General features: G+C 47.9%; 1 protein-coding gene across 16 annotated transcripts in view; it reads right to left on the bottom strand.

Annotated features, from left to right (window-relative positions):
* RALGPS1 (Ral GEF with PH domain and SH3 binding motif 1) overlaps nt 1-27,505 on the bottom strand; it is a 313,342-nt gene that overhangs the window by 44,100 nt on the left and 241,737 nt on the right. For all 16 annotated transcript variants that reach the window (XM_086684052.1, XM_086684056.1, XM_086684055.1 and 13 more), the window contains 2 exons: nt 6,940-7,077; nt 4,337-4,430 (listed from right to left, as the gene is read on the bottom strand). In XM_086684052.1, the coding sequence (XP_086540178.1) occupies nt 4,337-4,430; nt 6,940-7,077 (232 nt within the window). The remainder of the gene's footprint in view (nt 1-4,336; nt 4,431-6,939; nt 7,078-27,505) is intronic.

Here is a 27,505-nt window from a genome sequence, read left to right as displayed (position 1 = left end):
AGGAAAGAAAAAGGATTGTAGAGTTTGACCAAGAGGCGTAACGCAGCACGGCTCCTATCCTGCCCTCCGAGGCTTCTCGGTAGGTGTTGGCGAGAAGCGGATGAAATGGGTGGACGGCATGTGGATACGCTGATGGAAATGAAGGCTCCATTGAGGGGGTGATTTGACACCTGAGGGCATCCAGGACTGCCCACCTGGGTGGCTCAGTCGGTTAGGCGTCCGACTTCAGCTCAGGTCATGATCACGCGGCTCATAAGCTCGAGTCCTGCGTCAGGCTCTGTGCTGACAGCTCAGACCTGGACGCTGCTTCCGATTCTGTGTCTCCCTCTCTCTCTGCGCCTCCCCCACTGATGTTCTGTCTCTCTCAAAAATAAATAAACATTTGAAACCTGAGGGCATGGGATACAGTCCCCTACAAGGTGGAGGAAACCTTAATGCAGGCCTTTTAATAGAGCCCGGTATCTAAAACACACTGCGTGCTCCCTGTGCCTCCTTGGAGCCTGAGCCCTGTGTTCCCCCAGGCTACCGAAGAAGAGAAGGACTTTAAGAACCTTGACCTAACAGCACAGCAGGAGGAAAAGCCAGCCCATCTCACACACGTGGGAGCAGGGTCAGATGTCACCTCCCTCCATCAGGGCCATGGAATACCCAGATGGAGCTTCTCAAAATGCGAGCAAGCAAAAAGAATTGGTGTGGCAAGCTAGCAAATGTCCTCTCACACAAAAAAGGAGAGAGAATAGAGTAGAGCACTGCCCAGATTGCTCGGCCCAGGAGGCAGCCCCGAGGAACACAAGGAAATCCCCCTAAGTGCTTTGAGCAGAACAGCTTATTCAGAACATGGGTTGAATAAAGCAAGACCTGAAAAATGAGATGGCACAAAGGAGTTAGACGAAAAGGGAGCCTGGGGTCCTAGGGGACCAATCAAGGACCAAATGAATAGATCATCTGGGTGTCCGTCAATGAAAAGACAGAGATTATTATAGCCGCTAGAAAGAAGCTGGGGGACATGGAAAGCAGAGAGCACCCAACGTATGGATGCCCGGAGTCCTTGAAAGAGGAAAGCCAAGAAATGGCACAGAAGAAGTCAAAGATAACCCCAAGAATCACTCTGAATTGAAAAAAGAGCACGCCAGGTTCCAGGGAAATTTGGTACAGAACCCTCGGAGCCATTCCTGTTGTTGTGCTTTTGAACTTCAAGGAATCCTTTACCCACCAGGCAGATAAAACAAGTCACTTGCAAGAGGAAAAGGATCAGACTGGCTCAGACTTCTCTACAGAAGAAGGGTCCGCGAGTCCTGGGGGAGAGACGCAAAGGCGTGCGGCCCAGCAAGGGGAGGCCTGGTCACCTGCGGATGTTTTCACGGGGGAAATTAGAGCATGTGGGACTTGCGAAAACCTGCTTCGTGATGCAATGCAGCTAAATAAGGGAGTCATTAAAACAAAGACTCCAGGAATGGGAAAACTGTGGAAGAACACAGGTGGTAAGAATTGAATCTGTTTAGAAACACTAACCAGTAGGAATTATGGCTCCTGAACATGATGTGTATGTTATAAACTTGGACTGTGTAGTAATAATAACACAACTAACAAAAAATTGGATGATGGTGAAGGGGAGGTGAAGGGGGCAGAGGACTGATGTTCTCATCTTTCCTAACCAGTCAACTGACCTTGTGCACGGCAGAGACCCAGTGAAAACAGAACTCACTGACTCAAGCATCTTCATGTTTTTCCTGACCTCTCTTGTTAATTTTAGAAGACCCTTTTAGGAAATTATATCTCTTGTGCTGAAGAAATATTTATTTGAAGAGCAAGCAATTCCTTACATTTTATTTCAGTTTCTGGTTAAGTTAAAATACTTTCAATTAAAAATAGCAAGTGTAGCATGGTCCAATTTTAATAAATTCTATCATTCCATCCATCTGTCCATCCTTCTCTATGTCTATCTGCACTTCCTGTGCATAAAAAAATGTCCAAAATTTTGTTCACTTAATGCTAAAGGTCATGTTTTCTAGGCAGTAGGAATTTGGGTAAATGTTCTTAAATAAAATGAAATAGATGAAGAGTCAAGAAAAACAAAGCACTGTTTGGGCCCCTTGGCACAGTGTCTCCAAAGCAGATGGGGACAAGGTGTTAGAAATGCTTTGTCGGGGCACCTGGGTGGCTCAGTCGGTTGAACATCTGACTCTTGATTCTGGCTCAGGTCATAATCTCGCAGTTTGTGAGTTTGAGCCCTGCATCGGGCTCCGTGTAGACAGCGCGGAGCCTGCCTGGGATTCTCTCTCGGCCTCTCCTCGTGTTCTCACACTCTCTCTCAAAATAAGTAAATAAAATAAAAAATAAAATAAAATAGAATAAAAAATAAAATAAAATAAAATAAAATAAAATAAAATAAAATAAATAAAATACGACAAAATAAAGAAATGCTTTGTCATCAGGTAATAATGAAGCCACTGCGTCCTTTCGGATGGGGAGCAAGTTTGGGGCATGAGTTGGGCCATGGAGTGTGGGTTCCTCATGTAGAATCACAAGCCCTGCATGTCCTGTGTCACCCAGAGCCAGGGCCTCCATGGGGAGGGACCCTCTCAGCGGTCTGGGCCCTGGGGGTGAGAGTGCAGGCTTCTTCCCTTGGCTTGCCCACTTGGACCACAGCAAAGGGCCTTTGTAACATCCAGGCTGACTGTTGTTTAGCAGTAAGTGCTGGGGGTGTTCAATGTCCTTCAGAATGGAAGGAGTAATTACTCATAACCTACAGCTTGTCCAAGGATTATCTCATGGTCAGAAGTATTTATAGACCATTTTTCTCCTTAAAGGATATTAGTGTTAATGAAAAACTGCTGTCTCTTTAATTGTACTACTGGCACATGAATGGAAAATATTATCCCAGAACCTAAATGGGAATAATTTCACACTCCAGGGTACTCTTTTTAGGAACAGCAAATGCTTTGTAAGTAAAATGAGCTTAACTGGTGGCAAACATAATTTTAATGGTCATCTCTCGCCTTCATCTGTTGTTGTTAATGATTATGTGATAGATCAAAATTTCGTATTATACTCTGCTTTAGTAAAATGTTATACCATAACAACTAAAGACATTATTATGTCTATGCTCCCAAAGATGGCTAATTATTAGAACCACCTAGGGAGCTTTGAGAAAATACAAATTTCCAGGCTCTACCACAAACATATGGTTGGTTATAAAGCTTCCCAGGTGACTCTGATTCACAGCCAGGGCTGAGAACAACTACTGTAGATGTGGCCAGATGTGGAGCTGTTTGAACAGCCGTCCCCAAGGCTCTAGTGAGCAAATCAGGAGTAACCTGGGAGTGTCCCTAGTGACCACGGTTCTCTATAGTTTTCAGTGACTTTGGTGAAGACCAAGTAACCAAACTGGCCAAATTTTCAGACATGAAACTGGAAGAGATTAAAAGAAAAAACAAAAAACAACAACGCATTGAATAACGGGATCCGAAGGAACACGGCATGCTGGAAGCAGCCAATAAGATGAGATTTGAAAGAATCCACTGGAAAGTTGACAATTCAGGGGAAATGATCAGTTACAAGATGGCTGAGACTTGTCTTGATAGATCAGGTCGTACGAAAAGCACTGAGGCTCATAGTTGGCCTCAAGCTGAAAATGAGCCAAGAGGATGTCCAATCAATGTGACAGACAGAGTTGATACGAAAAATCCTCCTTCTCCCTCTAAATACATAGACATGCTGGATAAGTTCCCAGGTGGCACAAATGAAGACAGAACTGAAAGCCAGAGTGGGGTGAGTGGAAGATGAGAGCAAAGGACCCACAGGGGTCTTCAGGGACCTGAGTCTACTCCAAAGGGCTGCACGGGATGGAGACGGGGCCTCGGCCAGTCCCGGAAGGCGAGAGTCCTGCAGAAAGCCGGGGCCACGGGGAGCTGCCTCATCCATGAGACAGGCTCTTGGAGGACTCTGTTTGCCAGCCAGCAAACAGAGTATGTATGGCTGGATGTATGGCTAGGATGCTGTCCTTCCAGCCAGCACTGTGAAGGGGGGAGTCACTCGCGAGAATCCGGAGCACAGAGCCTGTGCCATGGAGTCTAAGTTCCCATCACCCATGCGATGTGGGTAAGCCAGGCTGAGAAGTTCACAGAACACCTTCCTCAGAACATGGAGCCTGGGTGGCTGGGGCAGAGCTAAGCGGGAGGAGATGCTCAGACCGTACTGCTTCGGCCTTTGTGGGGCCAGAGGTCACACGACGTGCCTGTGCCTGAGCGTGCCAGCGTGGTACTGCCGGAGTGAAGTAGTGACATCACCAGCCAATCGCTGGTCCCCAAGGGCCAGGCCAGGGGCGGGCACTTACTTGTAGTTGTCGTCCTCCACAAACTTCTGGAGCTCTTCGATGTAGCGTACAGACTTCAGGTACTTCTGCACGTGGGGCAGGGTTGTGAGGTGATCTGCAAAACACGGATGAAACCCAGAGGCTTCAGTCTCTCCCCACTTCCAGGCCCCATATGAGAAGTGGGCCACATACCCTGAAATCACCACAGGTCCTTGGCTGGGGAGAGAAAGGCCTCCAGAACAGACCAGAGCCAGGTGTTTGTGCCCTAAAACAGGTTTCCGTGGGGTAACTGGGCAGGCCTCCCACCCCCTGCATGACAAGAATGCAAGATGAATGAACAAGGCCCATCCAGCCTGGTGTGGAGGTCCAACACAGGTCCTAGCACAGCTTGAGAGTCTGGCCCACGGGCAGGAGCTGCTCCATCCAGGGAAGGAAGGGAGGGGTCTAGACGCCTGGGCACCTGCTGTGCCGGGCTAGGTACCAGGTGATTTCCAGAAGTCATCTGCTTTAACTGTCACGCCTGCCTCACTGGGGGGAAATAACGTGCCTGTTGCACAAGAAAAGAAACTATGGCAACTAGCAAAGATCACATTACTGAGAAGTGGCAGAGCCAGGTTTCGACTCCGTCCCTGGAAGCCTTGGCCACGTCGCACAGCCTTGTTGCCAGAGTGACTGATGTCAGACGCTCCCCACAGAACTCCACGGTCACTATTCCAAGGGGGCCGAAAACTCTGTGGTCCTCTCCGCCATTCCTCACGGGGAGGGACAGAACAAGTTAAGGGAAGAAGGGGAGGCATTAAAGGGGGCTGTGAAGAGGAGAGGAAAGGGGGTGGGGAAGGGCCCTGGCTCTCAGGGACGTGCGTCCAGGTGCTGTGAGGAGCCCCTGATGGCTTCGCCCCTCAACTGTGAGATTTGGAACAGATCCTCTTGTATCTCTAGAGCCTGTGTTCTTTTTTAAAAAAACATTTTTTTTAACGTTTATTCATTTTTTGATAGAGAGAGACAGAGTGTGAGTGGGGGAGGGGCAGAGAGAGAGGGAGGCACAGAATCCGAAGCAGGCTCCAGGCTCTGAGCCGCCAGCACAGAGCCCGACGGCAGGGCTCGAACTCACGGACCGTGACATCATGACCTGAGCCGAAGTCGGACACCCAGCCGACTGAGCCACTCAGGCGCCCCTGTAGAGCCCGTGTTCTTGCCCGAAAGTGGAGAGATGACACCTGCTTCCCAAAGCTGATGATAGAGAAGATGCAGGTATGAAGGTGACAGTGGTATGAGGATTTATTGAACTCTACTCAAATGTTGGAATGCGATAAGGGCTCTGCGTGCACTACGTCCCCACTGCTACTGATGGGAAAACCTCAGATTTAGGAGAAAGTGACTTTTCGGGAGGCAGAGCTGAGATTTGAGCTTGAGTCTGACCCCAAAGCCACGTGTGTCACTGCCCTGCAGGCTGGCAGGACAGTGAGGGCTGATGTACTTGTGAATGGAAAAGGGCCTGGGCGGGGGAGGACTGCACGGGGAGCCCGGGCCCCCTGCCGCTCCGCTGGTCAGGACAGCTGATCTGGAAGTGCCTGTGGAGGGGGCCTTTGGCTTCAACAAGCCCACCCTGCAGAGCCCCACCCTGGCTTCCCCATGGCCTTCCCCAGTGGAGGCTGTCAGTTTTCTCATGCCCTGTGAACTGTAGGTGGGGTTGGTTTCCTTCCTGTCCCCCTTTGCTGCTTCCAGACTTTTTACTTCTCCACCCTCTTCTGAAAACCCTGCCCCACGGAGGCCCATTCCTGCAGCTCTACCACCCATCCCTCTCTTCCTTGCTGACCTCTCCCAGCTGGCACCCTGGTCGTTCCCGCCCTTTCCTGGAGGACTTGGGCACCTGGCTCACAACGTAGTTGCACACGGCGGAGTCCGCCATCATCTTGGGGGAAGTCAACACCTGCATGGATGCCCCACCCAGCGTTCTGACTTCTCAGTTCCTCAACCTCATCTTCGACAACCATCAATCACACTTTGGATCTGGTCATGTGGAGCAGAGCCTGGCTAGTTTTCACCAAGTCATTTCCCTTTTCCTTCCAGGCCCACAGCTAGATTACATTTCCTAGCCTCCCCAGCAGAAATGATGAGCGTTATGTACAAATGTGGCCCATAAAATCTACTCTTGGACGATTCTCTCTCTTCCTGCATCTGCCAGGTGGATGTGGAGTCCACTGGAGGTCTCTAAGGCCAGGGGACATGGTGGAGCCACAACGTGGAGAAATCTGGGTCCCTGAATCCTCCTGGAGGAGACCTGCCCAGGGGCTGCCCACAAAGCTCTTCGTGGATGAATGACCTGGGAGCCAGAAAGACCTGGGCGCTGCCAACCCCCAGACGCATGATCTTAGACAGGCGACTGAACAATCTTCAGCCTCAGTCTCCTTGTCTGTAACACAGAGATGGGAACATCTAGTTTTCATCATCTTTGAAGATCAAGCCTGTGGGTAAAGGGTCCTGCACATGGTGGGTGCTCAAGATATGAAAATGAAGAGCTTTGTGGGGACCACCTGGTTCCCAGAGCTTTCTCACTGATGAGGTGCCGAATCCAAACTTCAGTGATGTAAGATTTCACAATTCCAGCAACCAGGGGTACTAACCGTAGCTGCAGGAAACTTGTAAATCAGCGATTATTCGGAGAATGTTGTTCATCTGATTGGATCTTTGTTCGTTTTCCATGATGCTGCCTGAGGCAGGATATGCAGAATCAATGTAGATTAAATCCAGAAGATAGATCCCTAAAATTAAAGAAGATATACAGTAATGGTGGGCACTCGCCATGAATCAGAACAAAACAGCACAAAACAGCACCACTGTGCTAGAAGGTGTAAGGGGTGGCTTATGGAAAATCAAGATATGATTCTGACTTCAATTCCAATCCCGACTGCTAATCTCTCACATAGATGGCTCAAATGTCATCAAATATCTGGGTGACAACCAAAATGAATACTGGCAAGATTTCAGCACTTCTAGTTCATACAGCCTCCAGCCACAAGGGTTTTCACCTGTAACCCAACTGGAAAATCAGATGGATACTTGTATATTTCACCAACCAATGACATTTAATAGGTTCCAAGGTGTCATAACCAGGACAACACCCATTTGGACTAAATTCATTTAAAAAAATTTTTTTAATGTTTTTATTTATTTTTGAGACAGAGAAAGAGCATGAGCAGGGAAGGGGCAGAGAGAGAGGGAGACACAGATCTGAAGCAGGCTCCAGGCTCTGAGCTCTCAGCACAGGGCCCGACGCAGGGCTTGAACCCACAGACCGCAAGACCATGAACTGAGCCGAAGTCAGACGCTCAACCAACTGAGCCACCCGGGGGGCCCTGAATTCGGTTTTTTATTTATTCACTTGGTTATGTGTCTATTTTTATATGTACACACACACACACACACACACACACACACGCTAAAATCATAAATTAACTACGACAAAAGAAGAAATCAAAAAAGCAACAACAGTCCTTGGTACAAAGAACAAAGGCTAGACAGAGAATTCTACTGAGGCAGCTTAATAAGAAAATATTATGTGATACGAAAACATTGCTACGATAGGTCAGTGGTGAGCCTTAGCACAGCCTCCTGGCATCATCCCAGCTGGAATTTGGGACAAGCCACCTGGCCAGGGATGGGAGAGGAGAACTGGCTGTACAGCATGATCCACACTCCAGGCTCTCTGGGGTTGTGCATGGACAATGTTGGCATATCCCCCCCGCAGCCCTCCATGAGCACTACCACTACGTCTACACTTCCGGTGGGCTGAGCAGGAGCAGCGATGTAAAACACAATTCAAGGCAGGAAACACTGGAGAAGGCAAAGAGGAGTGACTGACCGATGTTAACGAAAAGTGCAGTTGATTGAGAAGATCTAATGACTACAAGTTTCTACACACAAAGCAACATTGCATCAAAATATATAAAGCAAAAAACTGCCAGAAAGGAGGTGAATTCAACAAAGCCACAATTATAGAGAGAGCTTCGGCATGTCTCTTCCAGAATGTGTGTGTGTGTGTGTGTGTGTGTGTGTGTGTGTGTGTGTGTGTGTGCGCATGTGTGTGTATGCACCTACAAGATATACACAGATATACAGATCTATGTACATACCTGTGCATATATGAATACTGACTCACAAAGTTAACAAGGTTATATAAATGAAAATATCAGTCTTTTCAAATACCCATGGGATACTTACAGAAATTGGTTATATATTAGAATATAAAGAAATGCTCATTAAGTTCCAAAAAGTAAATTTAGGAATTAACAATAAATATAGAAAAAATTCTAACTGATTAGAAAATACACACACACACACACACACACACACACACACACACACACACACATATACTCTCTCTCTCTCTTTCTCTCTCTCTCTCTCTCATAAGCAACTCTTGGGTCAAAGGAAAAGCAGAAAATAGAAAACAAAAAAATCACTTGAAGATAATGTCAGTAAGAGCACTGCATATCAAAATCTGACCAAATCTGAGATCTGACCAAAGTGGTACTCAGAGGAAAATTTATAGCCTTAAAAGTTTACTATTAACTACTGAGACTTACTATAGATGTAGTTAGCCAGGTATTTATTGTAAAAGTTGTGAGTATTTTGCATGGATGGACAATGTATAATGACTTATACATTCATTACCTTATTAATCCTTACAACAACCCATTTTACAGAGGAGGAAAAGGAAATGCAGAGGGGAAGCATAATTTGCTCCGGGCCACACAGCTGGTAAGTGATGGAGGTGGGGGTCGCACCCTAGCCAGCCTCCCCACAGCACGGGCTTCCTGCCACCACAGTGGACTGCTGGTGCTGGATACCATGAGTCATTCGTCTGCTTTAAAAATAGCTACGCATTGTTATGGGAAACCATTAAATCACAGAAACATATGCTAGCACTTCTAATAGGAGCCATTTCCACTTCCTTTCTTTCTAGTGGCACCATGTTTCCAAAATTTTAATAATTAGAAATAATTTCCCTTGTATGGAAGCTCCAAGCTTGGTACGTTGAAATCCACACATGTATTCTTTCTTTGGATCTTGTCTTTCCTCTCCCTTCTTAAAAATGTAATTCAGCTACCTCCCCAGGGATTCAGCAGTGGCAACCCTGAGAATCCCATTACTGCTTCAACCACAACACAAAGTACCCTCTGGTGCTGAGCATGACGCGGCGGGATAGGGGACCCGTGGCACCTTTGTTCCAGTTGCAGATTCTGGGCAGATCTGAACCCAGCCGACTGAGTGGCAGAATGAACACTTGGCCAGGAGCAGAGACACTGGGGAGCAGGAAAAGGGAGAAAACTGAGGCTTCTGGAGGCTCTGCTACAAGCTGGGAACTTATCTCCTTACTCACGTGACCCTGCCATCAACCCCTGAGGGTTGAGGAGAAAACTAAAGCTCGGAGAGATTAAGAAACCTGTCTGGGCCTCACAGCGGGTGCGTGGGATTGCAGCCCAGGTCTGTCTGGCTCCTGCCCCGGTGTTCCGACCCACTCACTGGCCCTCAGACACACATGGGGAATCGGCTCTTCTGAAATAACACCCTCAGCATGGAAGGCTTGCTTTGTGTCGTCCTGCAAGGACTGCTTCTTCTCAGGTCCCTGGCTGTGCGAACAGAGGCCAGGAGAAGCTCTCCTTCGAAGGAGTGGCACCCCATTTCTACCCCCCAGCTCCCGCTTGCACCCTGGGGACACGGGGAGCTCACTACTTCATCAGAGATCATTCCACTGTGCAGACTCCAATGCCGTGACGCACTGAGGACTGGGGGATGCGCGGAGCGGGGTGTCTCCTCCCAAAGGCCTGTCCCCAGCGACCAGGGCAGACCCTGAGCCCCGGCAATGCCTGGACAGAAACTCCATCTCAACAGCCTTTTGGTTCCCAAGACAAAAGCTACTCCAAAGGCAGCAAATCTTTTACAGTTAATACTGTGCAAATCCAGAGAAATCTTTTCAGCATTGTTATTAGCCCATAGCTGGAAATATTTAAAAGCCTAAATCATAATGAAATCATAGGCACAGCCACCTCCCACTTGTACTATGCCAGTGCTGTGCTAAGCCCCACATACAGTTAGCACTCACCACAACTGCAATATGATACTTATTTGTATCGTTCATGTATTTAATGTCTGATTCTCCCCATCAGACTTAAAACTCATCAGAGCCAGGAAATGGGTCTCGCTCCAGAGCTCAATCCCCAGCAGCTGGAACAGAGCACACAGGGGCTGCGTGGTAAACATTAGTTGAATGAAGGAATGCATGAATAAAGGCATATTTTATGTAAGCCACACAATCACATCATGAAATACATTATGCTCTCATTTTACAGCTGAGGGAAGAGACACTGAGAGTCAAGTGATAACAATAATAAAATAAATTTCATGAATGTATTTAAAATTTAGCATTTATTTTTTTTTAATTACTTTCTTTCATTTGAAAAGTTTCAGGTGTAAAACACAGTGACTTGACAAGTTTATACACTGTGCTGTGTTCACAAGCATAAGCTGCCATCTGTTACCACACGATGCTACTACAATACCATCAACTACAATCATGCTGTGTCTTCCATCCCCGTGACTTACTCATTCCACAACTGGACGCCTGTATCTCCCACCCGCCTTCACCCTAAAATATACTAAAATTAATTTAACGTTTAAATAAACAAAAATAATAAAACTGAGCACTTACTATGCGCCGGGTCCTAAACTAAGAGCTTATATTGCCCATATTATGCGTTCGTGACAATAACACAGCTGTCAGGGAGGTTTTAGCTCGATTTTTACAGAAGAAACCGAAGCTAAGAGAGTTGCATGGCCTGTCTGAGGCCACCCAGCTGGGAAATGGCCGAGGCAGCATTCAAACACACGTCTGTCCATCCAGGCTGCCATACTGTCAGGCCTTCCTTTACCCCAGACAGATCTCCTGGTGCCTGACAGACACCAAGGCAAGAAAGGGGCATAGCAGAGGTCCCCAGGCTATGTCTCTCCCTGCCCACTTTCCCCTGTGGGGTTAACACTCTCCAAGAGGGCTCACGACTGTATTGTGGCCACCTCTCCTGGCCACACCTTCCATCTCCTCCCCCCTGGCACCCTGGCACTCATCGTGGCATATCTGTCCCAGGTCTCATCGTCACTGGGCCCACCCAGGCCTGGCGGCCCTGCCAGCTGTGCCACATGACAGGCAGCAGTGGCGTTAAGTGGGACAGTGTGGGGCTTGGAGCCAGGAGACTTGCAACCCTGGCTTTGCCACTTACCAGCTGGGTGGCCTTAGGCAAGACTTTCACCTCCCAGGACCTCAGATTCTTGACTGTGATTGGGGTAATGAAGGTGATCCTGAGAGGCCTCCTGGCCCGGGGCCTGGACCACTGAGGTGCCCAAGAAGCTGAGTTGACCCTGAGCCTGCCTCCATGGCCGGGCCCCACTTGGAAGAACGTCGGGACGCCCATGGGAGGGATGCACCCAGCTGGGTTTGGCATAACCATGGATGGCGCCCAGATGCCGACCACGTGGTGGCCACCCATCTCAGACGGGCCAGTGCTGGGAGATTCCGTCTGGATTGGGACGGCACAGCTGGGATGTCTCAGCTCCCGTCCTATTTATTACAGAGTTCCTGCAGCAGATGATGCTGTGTTAATGGCCTTGTTAAGATGGACAGTAATTGGGCCAGCCACCGGCCCTGGCTGCCACAGGGTTGAGCAACGCCAGAGCCCAGGGCTAGACTGGGAGGTGCAGATGCGTTGGGGGAAACATCTGTAATAGTAACAGCCATGGTCTGCGACAGGAGAGGGTGGCCTTACCTGTACCACCTTGCTCTCACAGCAACCAGGACAGAATGTACTCTCACTCTCCCATTTTACACATTAGGAAATGGAAGCTCAGAGAGGTCAAGTGGCTTGTTTAAGATCACACAGCTTGCAAATGAGGGGATCAGGATTTGAATTCAGTCTTGCCTAACTCAAAAAATTTGGAACAGAGAGCCATGCCGAGGGCTGGGGGCTGGGAGTCCCTGGCTGGCACAGGGGCGAGAGGGTCCCAGCCACCCGTGCTGTGGCCTGTCCCACTCCCAGAGGATGCTTCTGGCAGCTGCCATCTGCCCCATGGCTTGCCCACTTGCAGACTGGACCTCCTCGGAGATGGACAGCCACCCAGAACATCCTTCTGTTCTCCCTCCTTCCACGCCCCACACAGGGCCTGGTGACGCTCTGCGGCTGCAGATATGAGTGCCAACCAGACTGTCACAGTGGGGCAGAGAGCCCCAGGGCCAGTGGTGAGCAGCCCTCTGCTGGCTCTGCTGTGGACGCCCTCCACAGCTGGGCTGGTCCCAAGCCTGGGGGCGTGTGGCCAAACCTTCCTGCCCGTGAATGCAGGCCCCCCACCAGGGGTGTCCACAGGACGCCCCAGCCCTGAGGAGGGAGTGCCAGGCTGACAAAGGAAGTGCTCTCCTGAACAGACACTTTCTCTTAAGCTGAGAGACACCCATGGTCCGTGGCGCAGAGCCCGCTAGAAGCCGGGCGCCCTCAGCCTCCCAGGGCCAGAACCCGCGGCTGGCACCAGGGCTCTGCCGCAGCCCAGAAACTCACTGCTCTCTTGTTTCTCCCGTCGCCACCCGCCTTACTGCCATCCCGAGGCGGGTTTTGGTTTTTCTCACACAGCTATCTATTTAATAAGGAAAATTCTGCTATGTTGAGGGGAAAAAAGAAAAAACCTCCACAGCATAAAAATATGCCACATTTCCATCTTACACTTTGCATTTTCTCTCTCCTTCTCCTTTAAGGTTTGAGATGAAAGACTTTTTTCCGTGTTCTCCTGCTCTGCCTTGAAAAGATCACTTTCCAACTTCAGACACGAGGGACACTGGCACCCGGAGCTCTACTTGTGTGGTTTGATCACATACGCTGTCTTGACAAATTCCAAAAGAAGTAACAAAGCAGCCCCTCATTAGGGTTTCTTCCTTCTTTCTTTCTTTCTTTCTTTCTTTCTTTCTTTCTTTCTTTCTTTCTTTCTTTCAGAGAGCACAAAGCAATTCCGTCTGCTGCAGAGGAGATGTCAGCAGGCAGATCACGCTCCCCATCAGACGCAGAAAACTACGGGTATTAATTAGTGCCCACTCATTAGTATCAATCATGCAAAACACGGACTTCAGAACAAATCCTCACTTAAAGAAGTTTCCTTATATGAAACGTGTTGGAAGCTCACTAACGTCAAGACAAATATTTCCTAGGTCTGCAGGAAGGGGGCAGGCCTGGGGAAGTCACACGTCAGGTGGTCAGAGACCATGTTTCTTGGATGAGCACATGGCCTTGTTTATTTCTTGGTGTTGAGGCTAATGCATCACAAAGGCACGTGGGCATTCTTGCAGCCCGCACAGAATCCTGGGGTCCTAGTGCAGCCAAATCTCCTCCCAGCTCCCTGAGGTGAAATGAGGAGAAAATCACAGATCCTCTCATGCCACAGGGATTACCTAGTAATCTACAGATGTAGTGGGATAACCTACTGTTTGCTCGTGTTCTCTAGGGAGCCATGGGACCGTATCGCATGTGCCAGTATTCTGATCAGCAGTAAGAAAGGGCGTGAGGAGAAGGTATTAATCTGGTTAGTATTATTTGGCTTGTTTTGTGCTGGACACAGTACAAAGTAAATTACGTGTATTATCTCATCAAACCCTTCAACAATTCTATTGGCGGCAGCAAAGACACTGGCACCTGTGTCTGCCTAATATCCACTCCCAGTGCTTTTGGAAAAGGCCCTGAATTTTCCTCTGGGGGAAACTATACCTCCCATACTCATAATCCATGTGGTTTTGGTAACCCTGGAACGATCCCATTCCCTCCCTGCCCCACGGGTAAAAACAAATTGTAAAAATGAACCATTTGGGTACGAAAAAATACTCCAAGTAATTCAGAGATGAAGGAAGAAATTAAAATTAAAATCACAAACTACCGAGCTCGCTTCGGCAGCACATATACTAAAATCACAAACTACCTACATAGAGGGTGTAGCCAAAGCTACCAAATTCTACTCAGAGAAAAATCTATAGCCACAAATGTGTACACTGATAATAAAGAAAGGTAAAAAAGAAATGAACTTAGTGTTTATTACAGAGGACTAGAAAAAGAACAAAACAAAGCAAAAGAAAAGTGAGAGAAAGTAATAAAAATACAAAAGCAGAAATAACAAGTTAGAAAAAAGTAAGGCCTCTAGGGTAATAAATAAAACTCAAAGTTGGTTCTTTGAAAAAGTCAAAGTAGACAATTCTTGGTATGTATGATGAAAGGGAAAAAAAAGAAAGAAAACGCAGATGTATAATGTTAGGGATGAGAGAGAAAAAGTATGATTCCAAATATGGAGGAGATGCTAAAATAGCAGTATGTGTCATTTTTATGCCAACGTATTTGAAAATCTGGATGAAATGGGTGCTTACTAGGAAAATCTGCCTTCCCAAAATTGTTTTGAGAAGAGGCAAACACCTTCAATTGTCAATACAGAAAAACTATTAGTAATATTGAGAAAATACTATAATTACAAAGCACAATATCCAAATGGCTTTATGGAACCCATCTATAAAACATTAAAAGAGGGGCACCTGAGTTCGGCTCAGGTTATGATCTCATGGTTCATGAGTTCGAGCCCCATGTCAGGCTTTGTGCTAACAGCTCAGACCCTGGAGCCTGTTTTCGATTCTGTGTCCCCCTTTCTTTCTGCCCCTCCCCTGCTCATGCTGACTCTCTCTCTCTCTCTCTGTAATAAATAAACATTTAACAAAATTGAAAAAAAAAATGAAAAGAAATACTGATCTTATTTAAACTGTTGCAGAAAACAGAAGAAGTCAGAACTATTTGTAGTTCTTTTTTTTTTTTTTTTTTTTTCCAACGTTTATTTATTTTTGGGACAGAGAGAGACAGAGCATGAGCGGGGGAGGGGCAGAGAGAGAGGGAGACACAGAATCGGAAACAGGCTCCAGGCTCTGAGCCATCAGCCCAGAGCCCGACGCGGGGCTCCAACTCACGGACCGCGAGATCGTGACCTGGCTGAAGTCGGACGCTTAACCGACTGCGCCACCCAGGCGCCCCTGTAGTTCTTTTTATGACTCTAGCATAACGATTATGCCAAGACCTGAGAGAAATGGCATAAAAAAGAGACAAATCTCATTAATAAATAAAGATCCACAGATTGTAAATAAAACGTTAGCAAATAAAATTCACCAGTATCTTAAAATAATATTAGCAAATCAAATTAGCAGTATATTAAGGAATAATACAGGAAATAGGTTTATTATAAGAGTGCAATGGTATTTAGTATCTTGGCAGATACTAAAAAGTCACTGATAGCTTTCATATCCATCCCTGGTGAAGTGCTGAGCTAGGAACAGATTTCCTTAATGTGATAAAGAATGCATGTTAGAAAAATTAAAACAATGTTCTTGATGCGAAACGCTGTGAACAGGAACGAGTTAAGAATACCTACCATCCTGCTGTCATTTAATACTATCCCAGAGACACAATCCAACGACATAACACAAGACAAAGAAATGTGTTAGGGGCGCCTGGGTGGCTCAGTCGGTTGAGCGCCGACTTCGGCTCAGGTCATGATCTTACGGTTTCTGGGTTTGAGCCCCGCATCAGGCTCTGTGCTGATGGCTCGGAGCCTGCAGCCTGCTTCAGATTCTCTGTCTCCCTCTCTCTCTCTGCCCCTCCCCGGCTCATGCTCTGTCTCTCTCTGTCTCTCAAAAATAAATAAATGTTAGAAAAAAAATTTTTTAAAAAGAAATGTGTTATAAATATTAAAGACACCTATAATATTTGCCATTATTTTAAGGTGATATATAATTAGTTATCATATTAGTTATATAATTTGATAATCTAGGACACTAAACTAAAAACTCTTGGTGGTAAATAACAGAATTAAGTTCAAAGAAAATATACATAAGTCAATAGCATTCTTATATACTGGAAATCATCAGTCAGGATATGGAAAAAAAGAAAAAAAAAAGAATAGCCATGTGCAGTAAAAACAGAACTATAAAACCCTGGGTGTAAACTTAAAAAGAAAGGTGTAAGATCTATATGAATAAAACATTTGATAGAAAAATTACATATAACTTATTAAAATTAAATGTTCACATATCCTGGGCTTATTAATCTTTCTTTGAAAATCTACTTCACTGCAATAAAAGCACAATTCACACAAATATGAACTTGTCTCTCCAACTCTATTTTATTTGTCACAATGAGAATGTAACGCTTTGGTAATGAAGATTGAAACTAATGAACTATATCTTAAGGATATGGAAGAAGACGCAAATAATGAAGACAGCTCTAATATGCTTAAATGGGAGGACTCAACATTGTGAGAATGTCATTTATTGCCTAATTAATACACTAACTTCACATGATCCCAAAATTGATTCCAAAGTTCACCTGGAAGAGGTAAGTACATGAAACTAGAACATTTTTGAAAAGAAGAATTAGTCTACGGCCATACCACCCTGAACGTGCCCTATCTCGTCTGATCTCGGAAGCTAAGCAGGGTCGGGTCTGGTTAGTACTTGGATGGGAGAAAAGAAGAATGAGAAGAGAGGTTTGTTATCAAATGTGCTATGAATCCACAGTCATCATGCAGTAGAGCCCTCCTCCAGAATCAGACAAACCAAAGGTGGAGAGTAGGAAGCAACAGATTGACACAGACACAGAAATCGAGTGAAGGATACAGGTACATTTTTAGTCAATGGCGTCTGTCAATAAATGGCCTGGGGACAAATGATTATCCATTTAGGAGAATACGCTGCTAGATGTCTACTTCATTCCTTACAACAGAATAAATTCCAGTTGATTTAGGGATTGAAATCTAAATGGGAAGAAGAATAAACTAGAATAAACTGGAAGAGAATCTTTTTATAATCTTGGGGTATACAAAGACTTAAGTGTGACACAAAACTCAAGCCATGACAGGAAAGGTTGACCCACTGGACTCCATCTGAACAGAAATACTTATGCATCATCAGAGAAAGTACCCAGAAGTGCTCAAAGGGGAAAGACAAATGTTCAAGTGGGAAAAATGTTTGCAGTGTATTAGACAATCACTAGTTCTGACATATAAAGACCTCCTATTATAAAGGGAAATAACATTATAATAATTTACTATATTTTTTTTTAAACGTTCACTTATTATTAAGAGACAGAGAGAGAGCATGAGCAGGGGAGGGGCAGAGAGAGACACACACACACACACACACACACACAGAATCTGAAACAGGCTCCAGGCTCCGAGCTGTCAGCACAGAGCCCGACGCGGGGCTCGAACTCACAAACCGTGAGATCATGACCTGAGCCGAAGTCGGATGCTCAACCAACTGAGCCACCCAGGTGCCCCAAGGGAAATAACATTGTAGAAGATGGTCAGTAAAGGCACCAAAGATGTTCAAGCCTCATTACTAATCAAGGAAGCGCAAATTAAAACAAGATTTCCTTTTTCTGGCTATTTACACTGGCAAAGGTCGAAAAGGTTGATAATACTTGGTGTTGGCAAGAGCGTATGGAAACAGTCACTTATAAAAGGCTGACAATAGTATAAGGTGATAGAAACTTTCAGAAGGAGAATTTGGCAGTCTCCATCAAAACCCTCAAAGATGTGTTTTCCAGGATCCAGCAATTCTGCTTCTAGAAATCTATTCTACAGCAATATTCTTACAAATGAGCAAAATAAACGGGGAGTATTCATTACGCCATTGTTGTCGTTTATAATTGTGAAAAACCGCATGGTTCAGAGAAATGATTTTTTATCCAAGCAGTGGAATATGACACCGCTAATTAGAAGGATAAAACATATGTGTTTCCAAGAACTGAGATGGGAAAATACCCACAATGTGTTTTTAAGTGAAAACAATCAGGTATGATTTTGTATACCTGTATTGATTCACATATGCAGGTGCACACACACAAAGAGGGGAAAGGATGGAGGGAGAGAGGATTATTGCCCAATCTGTTAAAGGTGGCAATCTTTAGGGATGGAATTTTAGGGTTATTTCCTACCTTATAGAATTTTACATTTTTGAAGACTTTAGCTATGAATACGCACTACTTTTAGAAATATAAAAGAGCAAGGTCAGGGGACGCCTGGGTGGATCATTTGGTTGAGCATCTGACTCTTGATTTCAGCTCAGGTCATGGTCTTTTGTTCGTGAGTTTGAGCCCTGCATCTGGCTCTACTGACAGTGTGGAGCCTGCTTGGGATTCTCTTTCTCTCCCTCTTTCTGCCCCTCCCCTGCTCATGTTCTCTCTCTCCAAATAAATAAATAAACTTAAAATAAAAATAAATATAAAAGAGAGCAAGGTCTATCTTCCTTCTTTCTTTTCAACTGTTAGAGAAACAAACACTTTCGGGGCAGGGAGGATGGAGATAATATTTTACACAATGATTTCCCCAGCATTCTTAGCTCCTGGCAAAGACTTGGTCTTTAGGTTTTGATTTAAAGGCCACCAACCTTTACAGACTGCCTCTGATCTTGTCTCCAGGCCACCATTAACACTTCCTCACCTCCTGACTCCTCTCTCTGCTTTTGGTCTCCACCTCTGATCCATTCTGCATCCAGTGATCTTTCTAAAACCTAATCAGACCGTGCCTTTCCCCAACTTAAAATGAACCCAATGACTTTCCATCCCCACTGGGCAAGTGTTTGCGGTTTTGTGGGTTCTGCGCCCTGCCTGCACCTCCGGTCTCTTCTCCTGCTCTCTCCTCGTGTGATGCTCCAGCCGAGTGGGCTTCCTGTGGCTCCCTGGATCAGCAGAGGCGTGTCGTCCCCTGGCCCACTCAGCCTTCTCCTCCGGCTGTTAGCTGACTCCTTGAAGCGCACTGTCCTCCCCTCGATTACAGTATATATCACACATTCTGTGACAAGGACCTTGTCTTATCCAGCTCTGCAATCTCAAGGGGCCAGCACCAAGCCTAGCACAGAGTGGGTGGCTCAGAAGATGTTTGGGGACGACCGGACGGGATGTTGGTCTTTACCTGTACATACCTGACTCTCTGGTCTGGCACTGAAAGTCCACTGCTCAGTGGAAGGGCGTGGCCTCGGCTGCAGGGCACCCCACTCCACGGCTACCCCGTTAGGGTCAACCCTGTGTTCTGGCACCTCCAAGCTCAACACCCACATTTCTCTGAGTGCTACAATGGGCTTCCAGAGTAGCTGACGTCACCAAAAGGAAACGTAAGATGATTCCCCCAGTGAAAGCCTCGGAAACCTGCCTCATATTGGGTAGAATCGAGGCTACCCACGTGCCAAGGAAAACACTCTCGAGCTTGTCTTTCCAACCCTGGCTCAGAGATTTGCTACTGTGCACAGAAAGGCTTCCTGGACGTCCGAGGCCACCAGGATCTCAGCCAGAGAGTGAGCTCACACAGACGGCTGCTTCATCCACCAAAGTATTTTCCACTTCCTCTAATGTGCTCACGTATCTGTGACCACACTTCACCTACTCTTTAAGTGTAACAGAAAATAACTAGGCAAAGGTAAAACTGTCAGATTTATTCATTACTCAATGGAAACTGTGTAACAAAACACAACATTCTAAACCTCAATCACCAATCTCTGCATTCTCTGGAAAACAAGCAACAGATTTTTCAGAGGGTTAGCCAGATCCAAACCAATTTTCACTTTCATAAAGCAAATTCTTTTCTGATTTTGCTTAAATGAAATACTGAAAGACTCCCTGGGCCCCTCTGGAAGAAAAAAGGTATCTGACTACTCATTTATGTGTGGTTTTCAAGCTCAGGTGTTTTCATCACTCTCTTTTTCGCTAGAGATAAGACCATGTGAGTCCCCATAGGACTGTGCTAGAAAACCCACTTTCAGGGAGCAAGGGCTTCTCCTGCTCCACAGTGGGGGCCTTCTCCCTGGTCACTCTGCGTAACTGAGGCGCCCGGCCCAGCCAGATCCCACCAGCCTGGCGCCAGCCCGGCCTTTTCCAGCCCTACTCAGGGGTCTGGGTCTGCAGGTTGGGTCGCACCAAGCCGGAGTCAACGCCACCGGGGCAAGAGAAAATTGGCCCCACCAGCAGGGGGCACTAGAAGTACTGAGGCCAGTGCTGGCCCTGGCCTGAGATTGTGCGTTTTGGGTGGGAAGGGAGGGGAGAGGCTGGGGTCCTGCTCCAGACTGGCCCACCCACACTCACTCTCCTTGTGCTGTCTCTCCCCTGCCCACCAGACCCCATTCCCTTAGGAAATGGCTCAAGAAACCTGGTCCCCTTAACTCTGGGCTCCTGGTCACCTTCTTGAGACCCTGACTTCTGCTCTGGTTGGTTCTACCCACCTCACTCAGTCCTGGCCTCCCCTGTTCTTCACAGCTCACTGCTGTTCCTGCAGGCTTTTGGCCAATGCTACTCTATCAGGCCACTCCTGGCTATGCCATCAGAGGATGCTTTGCAGGGAAGAGAGAGGCCCAGGGAAAGGGAGGCATGCCTGCTGACCAATCAGAAGCAGTGGGGGACAGGAAGGTGGTAGGTCACTATGGGGAGGGGAAGCTCCAACAGCACAGGGTGGTATGCTTAGGGGCCAGCCCACTCAGTGATGTCCACCTCCTCGTGAAAGGGCATTAGTGCTCCAAATATTCGCTGAGTGGCTCCCCCATTCTAGACACAGGGGTATAGAAGAGAACCGGACAGGCGTGGTCCCTGACCCCATGAAGTATACAGGCCAGCAGAGGCATTCAACAGAGGCATTAATTACACAGATAATTAAGGATGTGGAACTGCTTAAAAAATAATACTTAGTATAGATTTACTTTGGGGAATTATCCTCAGATGCCAATGAGAAGCCCCAGAGGAAATCGTGGCATAAGTAAGACAGAAAGGGGTTGATCATGTCTTTAATACTCACGGAATTCGTTCTAACTTCCCCAGCCTCAGCCACTCTCCTCAACTCCAGAGATGTTAAGTAACCTGTCCTAGGTCACCGAGCACATAGATGGCAGAGGTGGGATCTGAGCCCAGGTCACTGGGCTCTCGTGCCCACACCCTTCCTGATATGTTATATGTATGGCATACTTAGAGCTCAATGCATACACCAGACAAGTGATATTAAAACTTGAGACACTGGTGTTCAAATCCTAATGTTGCCGCTGATTTGTCCATTGTGATCCTGGGTGAGTTCCTCAACTGCTTTCTTCCCCTGGGAAATGGAGACAGTACCTGTAACCTTCTCACAGAGCTGTGGTGAACTCTAAAGGAATTAATGCACATGAACCGGGGCCAGCACAGCAGCTGAAGTTACTTGCAAAAAATCCCAACAACTGGAAGAGTGGATGGGGGAAAACAAACCTGTTTCTGGAAACTTCCAGAAGAAACTAGACAGCCTCTCCCAGAGACTCCCCTGACTTAACACCAACATTTTTGTGAATAGAGAAAAAGATGGGGGTGCCTGGGCTGGCTCAGTCGGTGGAACGTGAGACTCTTGATCTCAGGGCTGTGAGTTCGAACCTCACGTGGGGTGTAGAGATTACTTAAAAATAAAGCCTTCGGAAAAAAAAAATGAAAACCACCTCACCACGACTGATAGACAGCCTTATTGCTAGGACCCAGGAAGATACTAAATATACTCTAGGAAGATGAAGAGGATAGAAATTGAGCAATGTAGACCATGTCAACTTGTACCTCTCAGGACCTACCCCCAGACTCACAGACCCAGGGATCTAAAAACTAGAGAACTCAGGTCAATGACTAAGACGCTGCCCAGGAGGAGCTGATCTGGGGGCTCTGGAATGCGCCAGCGGCCTCCTTCCCCTCCATGTACTCACCTCCATTTACAGATCGCTGGAGTGTGTTCAGAAGGAACCCCAAATGCCCTGAAGATGGACAGATTTCACCTTATTCAAGGATACAGAGGAAAGAAAATCCACCAAGGGAGCACATGGAAAAACACTGCCAAACTCTGGAGCCTGAGCTGCATGAAGGGGCTGAGCCATGAGAACACGTGTCCTCAAATGGTCCTTTCCAGTAGCCAAAAGAAATTTCAAGACATTTTTTCTTCTCAATATGGTACAAGAAAACAAAGCTTTGGATACAGGAGAGAACTGTCAGAGGTGAACCTGCACAAGAATGAGTTAGAGACGCCTGAGATAAGAAAAGAAGAAAAGGAAACTAAAAGACACAATAGAAGAATAAAAAAAAAAAAAATTAACATCGGAAGCAGCGAGGAGCAAAATGGACCCTTGGGAAACTTGCATCACTGATGTGGAGGCCGCTTTGGCAAGATCAGATGCCAAAGGAAAGGACAGAGGAAGAAAGACTATAAGGGGATGTGGGGGCCTGAGAACAGAAAGCTGACCCAGGACAGGGGTCTTCCCAAGGAGAGTGTGCTAGGGCCCAGGAAAGAGAGCCAACCCCACACACATCCAGGATGAATGTTTGGATTAAAAAAAAAAAATCTTGGGGCACCTGGGTGGCTCAACCAGTTAAGCATCCGACTCTTGATTTTGGCTCAGGTCATGATCTCACGGCTTGTGAGTTCGAGCCCTGCATTGGGCTCCACACTGGCAGTGCAGAGCCTACTTGGGATTCTCTCTCTCTTCCTCTCTGCCCTTCCCTCACTTGCACACACACTCTCTCTCAAAATAAATAAACTTGAAAAAAAAAAAATCTTGTAACGATCCAGGCAAAAAGCACAGGAAAAGCAGCAACAACAGCAAACCCAGAAAAGTGGCCCCAACCCTCCGAGTGAGTTGTCGGAGCCCCTTTTGCCCTGCGCGGGGAGGAACCCGACGCTCCCCCAAATGCCTCCAATGACGTAAGCTACCTGCTTCCCTGTGGGAGGGGAGCTTCTCCGAGGAGAAGGGCTGTTTCTTCATGAAATGTTAGTGGACATCTGGTGATTTGCCGATTGTTTTGATTTTTTAAGATGAAAAATATTTCCCCCTGGTAATTATGGTGCTTAAGTATAAAGACCCAAAGAGATGACGTATGATTTTGGATGCCGTAAAAATTGGTCCATGCACATTTTTTCCACAAGTTTATGGGCACGTTTCACCATCACAGACTGAGGGCAGCAGCAGATTCAGCTTTTGGATGCCCTGCGAACAGATCACACGTGTTCTTGCCACACTTCCTCATCAGCAGCATGAGAAGCCCAGAAACCTCTCCTGCAGATGCCCCGCCCCCTCCAATGGGTGTATCAGATGTGGGCGAAGCAGGGGCGCCCCTGAGGATGAACACCTTCCTGCAGGCCCAGTGGAGAAGCCTCAATAATCGACTGTACAGACAGGGGCATTTCTGTCAAGTTCAGTGTGGGGTGCGGGGAAGGGCATCTCCTGTCGACTCCCTGAGCACTGAACACCGAGCACCCAGAAAGCAGGAGCCTGCACTTGGCCGTGGACAGTGGGCTGCCCCGAGTAGAACTGACAATGGTATGGGTGGGTTGGGAGGGGGAGGTAACCCCCAGGGACACAGAGAGAAGGTCTCTCTGGAAACTGAAAAACCTCATCTCAGCTAAAGAGGAAGGGCATCACCTCAGGGCACTGGTGAAGGAAAATACTTTGCAAATGTCCCATTTCCTGCGTTGCAGTGGGCACTGCTCTGGGCGAAGGCCTCCTCTTCTCCTTTGGTTAGAGCTTCCTGATGGTGATCTGGCCTGGGTCTTGCTCTCAGCAAGACCCTCTGGTGACCCAGAGTCCATACACAGGGACCCCGGAGGAGGGGCTCAGACAGGTCCCGGGACAAGACAGTCATCTCGGAGCCAGGGGTGGGAGAGTGGGAGCCCAGGGCTAGCGGATGCCCGGCACGACGACCACGGTCATTGAGTTCCTACTGTGTGCCAGGCTCTGGGCTGACAGCTACATCTGCACAATCTCTTGGAATCCTCAATTTACAGAAGGGGCAACGAGGCTCAGAGAGGCTAAGCTGTTTGTCCAAGGCCAAACAGTGAGTGTGCGGCAGAGCCGAGATTGCACCCCAGGTCACCTTGGGAATCTGGGCTCTGACCAGCAGTGTGGCCTTGCTTTGCCCTTCCTCGTCCTGGCCCTGCAGGACAGCATGGGAATACATGGAGCCTGCAGAGCTGGGGTGGGGAACGCAGCCACTTGTGGGCAGAGCCTGAGCCAAGCCTTATGCTCTGGACGTCAGAACCCCCCCTCAGCTTGCTTGCCAACAGGGCTCCAAGGGAAGTACCACCCCCATCATCCAGATGGGGAGACGGAGACTCAGAAAGGAAGGGTGACTTTCCAAAGGTCTCTTGGCCAGCGGTTGGAGAAGCCAAGATTTGAACCCAGGTCTGGCTGGCCCCAATCCATGCTCCATTCAACACAAGGACTGTAGGGACTGCCTTTCAGTCTCGGTTTTGTTTCACGCCAGGAACTGAGTCCTGTGGTCCTTGCCTGGAAGTCTGAGTCATAGACCCTGACCTCAGACGGGACAGATGTCCTTCTGGGGAGTGGAAACATCTCTGGGCCAGAACAGGACATAGTTCCAAGTGGATTACCAAGAGCTCAGGGAGGAAATCTGATTTACGGCCCACCACACCTCACTCCAACTGGCCCATGGGCCCCGGCTCAGCCATGGCGCTGGGCTGAGGCCTCCAAAGCCAACACTTCTTCGGTTGGAGGTGCCCACTCCGGGGTCGGCACCTCCCCTGCCATGGGGCTCAGGACACACAGAGCCTGAGATTTCTCAGCTTTGACGCTGGCGGACGGGCTGGGCTTGGGCGCTGGACAGCAGCTGCTCTGGGGATTAAGCGGTCCTCTGGAGGCCAGCCTGGGAAGCCAGTCCCATTGGTGCCATTTAGGGTGGGAGCTCTGGAGCCGGGCAGTCTCAGGGGAGGGCCAACTCTGCCACCGACTTGCTCCCAGCGGCCTCAGAATGGCCCTCGGCAATCTGATCCTGTTTCAGCCTCTGTGGCAGGGGGCAGGCAATGGTGTGCCCCCCACCACGCAGAGGTGAGCTGGCAGGAGCGGAGGTGAGCACAGCTCTCTGCATAAGGTCACTGCTCAGTAAAGGTTAGGGTGATGGCAATGACGCTAGTAGAGGAAACGGTCTCTGGAAGGCCCAATCCTCTGAGAAACAAGGATCCAGGTGGCACCTCCCACTCCACCCCACCGTCCCCTCCCTCTTCCAGCTCCCCACATCCCATTACACCCATAGCAAGGGCTGAACGTGGAAAGGAATATCTTGAGAGCAACTCATTCCCTGCTCCTGTCTGCTCTCTGGCCTCTCCCACAGCCAGAGCCAAGGGGCACTCCTGTTTGGAGATGGGGAATCCCAGCGGCCAGGCGAAGCCTCTCGACTTTCCGAGTAGCACACCGGGTTCGGAGACCCAAGTGGGAACACCCACTCCAGCGGGTGACCCTGGGGAACCAACCTCGCCCCTCCAGGCCTCATCTCCTCATTTGTTCCCACCTCATATGTCCATTCAGAGCAGTAAATGAGGTACTATAAGCAAGCCGACACAATGCCTGGAAGATAGTAGGTTCGTTCGTTCATTCATTCATTCATTCATTCGATCAGTCATGCACATAGCTGTTCATCTGCCGAATGGCTGCTGAGCACTGGCTCTGCCAACTCTGTGCTGAGCTCTGAAGGTGCAGCCATGAGAAAAACCAGACGTGCTCCCTGCCTGCCCTCATGGGCCTAACGATCAAGCACTGAACAGATGCCAGTCCTTCGAGGTTCTCCCTCTCTATTCCTTTACTACTTGGGTGGACACAGAGAGCCCCAGGTGCACAGTGGGAGGCCTGCCGCACTCAGAAAGCTGCTTATCTTTGGGGGTGACCAGAACTTCTCATGCTCCAAACCTGTGAGCACTGGACCGCCCCTCCCAAATGTGCTTTCTTTCTATGACATGTGTGTTCCAAAACATCTAGTTTTATATTATATACACTGTCCTCAGTTGTATGAAGGGACTCAGGGCTTTGCAGCTACTGGCGAGTAACTTAGGGCAGTGGCAGGTGGTGAGCTTTGCTGTCAGCAATTCCATGGGACTCGGGCAAATTATTTAATTTACCCGAGCCTCGATTTCCATTTTCGTAAGATGAGCGCTTTTCCAACCTTGCAAGGCTGTTCTGAGAATCAGAGCTATTGTGTGAAAGCCTTTAATACATTACCTAGAGCAATAATAATGATAACGAAAACACTCATGACAAGAGCTAACATCTACTAGCATTTACCGGGTACCAAGCATTGGGCTAAGGGCTTTTCAGGCATTAACTTATTCCCCATTCAACAAATACATATGGAGACGGTAGATGCTAGAGACCACGAGGAACACGACCAATACAGCCTCTGCTTTCGAGGAGCTTGCTGCCCAGAGGAGGTCTCAGACAGCGAACAAGTAGCTGCACAAACAATTATTTAATTAAGATTATCATGATAAGAACCACACTGGGAAATACAGTCCTCCATTTGAGTAAATGCCTTTACGTATATATTCTAGATGAGGAAATTAAGGGACAGAGAGGTGAGGCAACTTGCCTAAGTTTGCACATGTGGTAAGAGGCAGAGCTGGGCCCCAAATCTCATCGCATGGGGCTTATTTTGCCTCTAATAGCACTGGCAGTTCCAAATCGTGTGCTGAGGGCCCCAAGGCCTCAGGGCTCCTCCTCTGGTCTAAGAGCCGCTCTCAGAGCGGAGGTGGGAGCAGCAGAGAGCAAAACAGCTTACTGACCCTCCATGCACCACTGCTCACCAGCAGCCCAGCTAGCCTGGCTCTGCCGTTGACTGCTTCTGTGGCCTTGGGTACCCTGGCTGTAAAATGGAGAGAATAAGGGGCGCCTGGGTGGCTCATTCGGATAAGCATCCGACTTCGGCTCAGGTCATGATCTCGAGGTTCGTGAGTTCGAGCCCCGCATCGGCTGACAGCTCCGAGCCTGGAGCCTGCTTCGGATTCTGTGTCTCCCTCTCTCTCTGCCCCTCCCCCGCTCACACTCTGTCTCTCTCAAAAATCAACATTAAAAAATTTTTTTTTTAAATGGAGAGAATAAGAGTAACTCCTGCCAGGCTGCCTTGAGATCCGGCAGGCAAAGTGGCTGTCTGAATGTGGACACTGAAGGTCACACTGGTCTGCCTTCCAGCAAAGGATATTTCGGGATGATACAGTATCCCTGGAGTGTCAAGGCTCAAAGCTCTCTTTCTGTCTGTCTGTCTCTCTCTCTTCCTTCTTTTCTAAATTGAGATATAATGGACATATCCATAG

This window comes from Puma concolor, chromosome D4, assembly GCF_028749965.1.
Source record: "Puma concolor isolate L17-30 chromosome D4, mPumCon1.1.hap2, whole genome shotgun sequence".
Lineage (NCBI taxonomy): Eukaryota > Metazoa > Chordata > Mammalia > Carnivora > Felidae > Puma > Puma concolor.
This window is presented reverse-complemented; position numbering and strand designations above follow the sequence as displayed.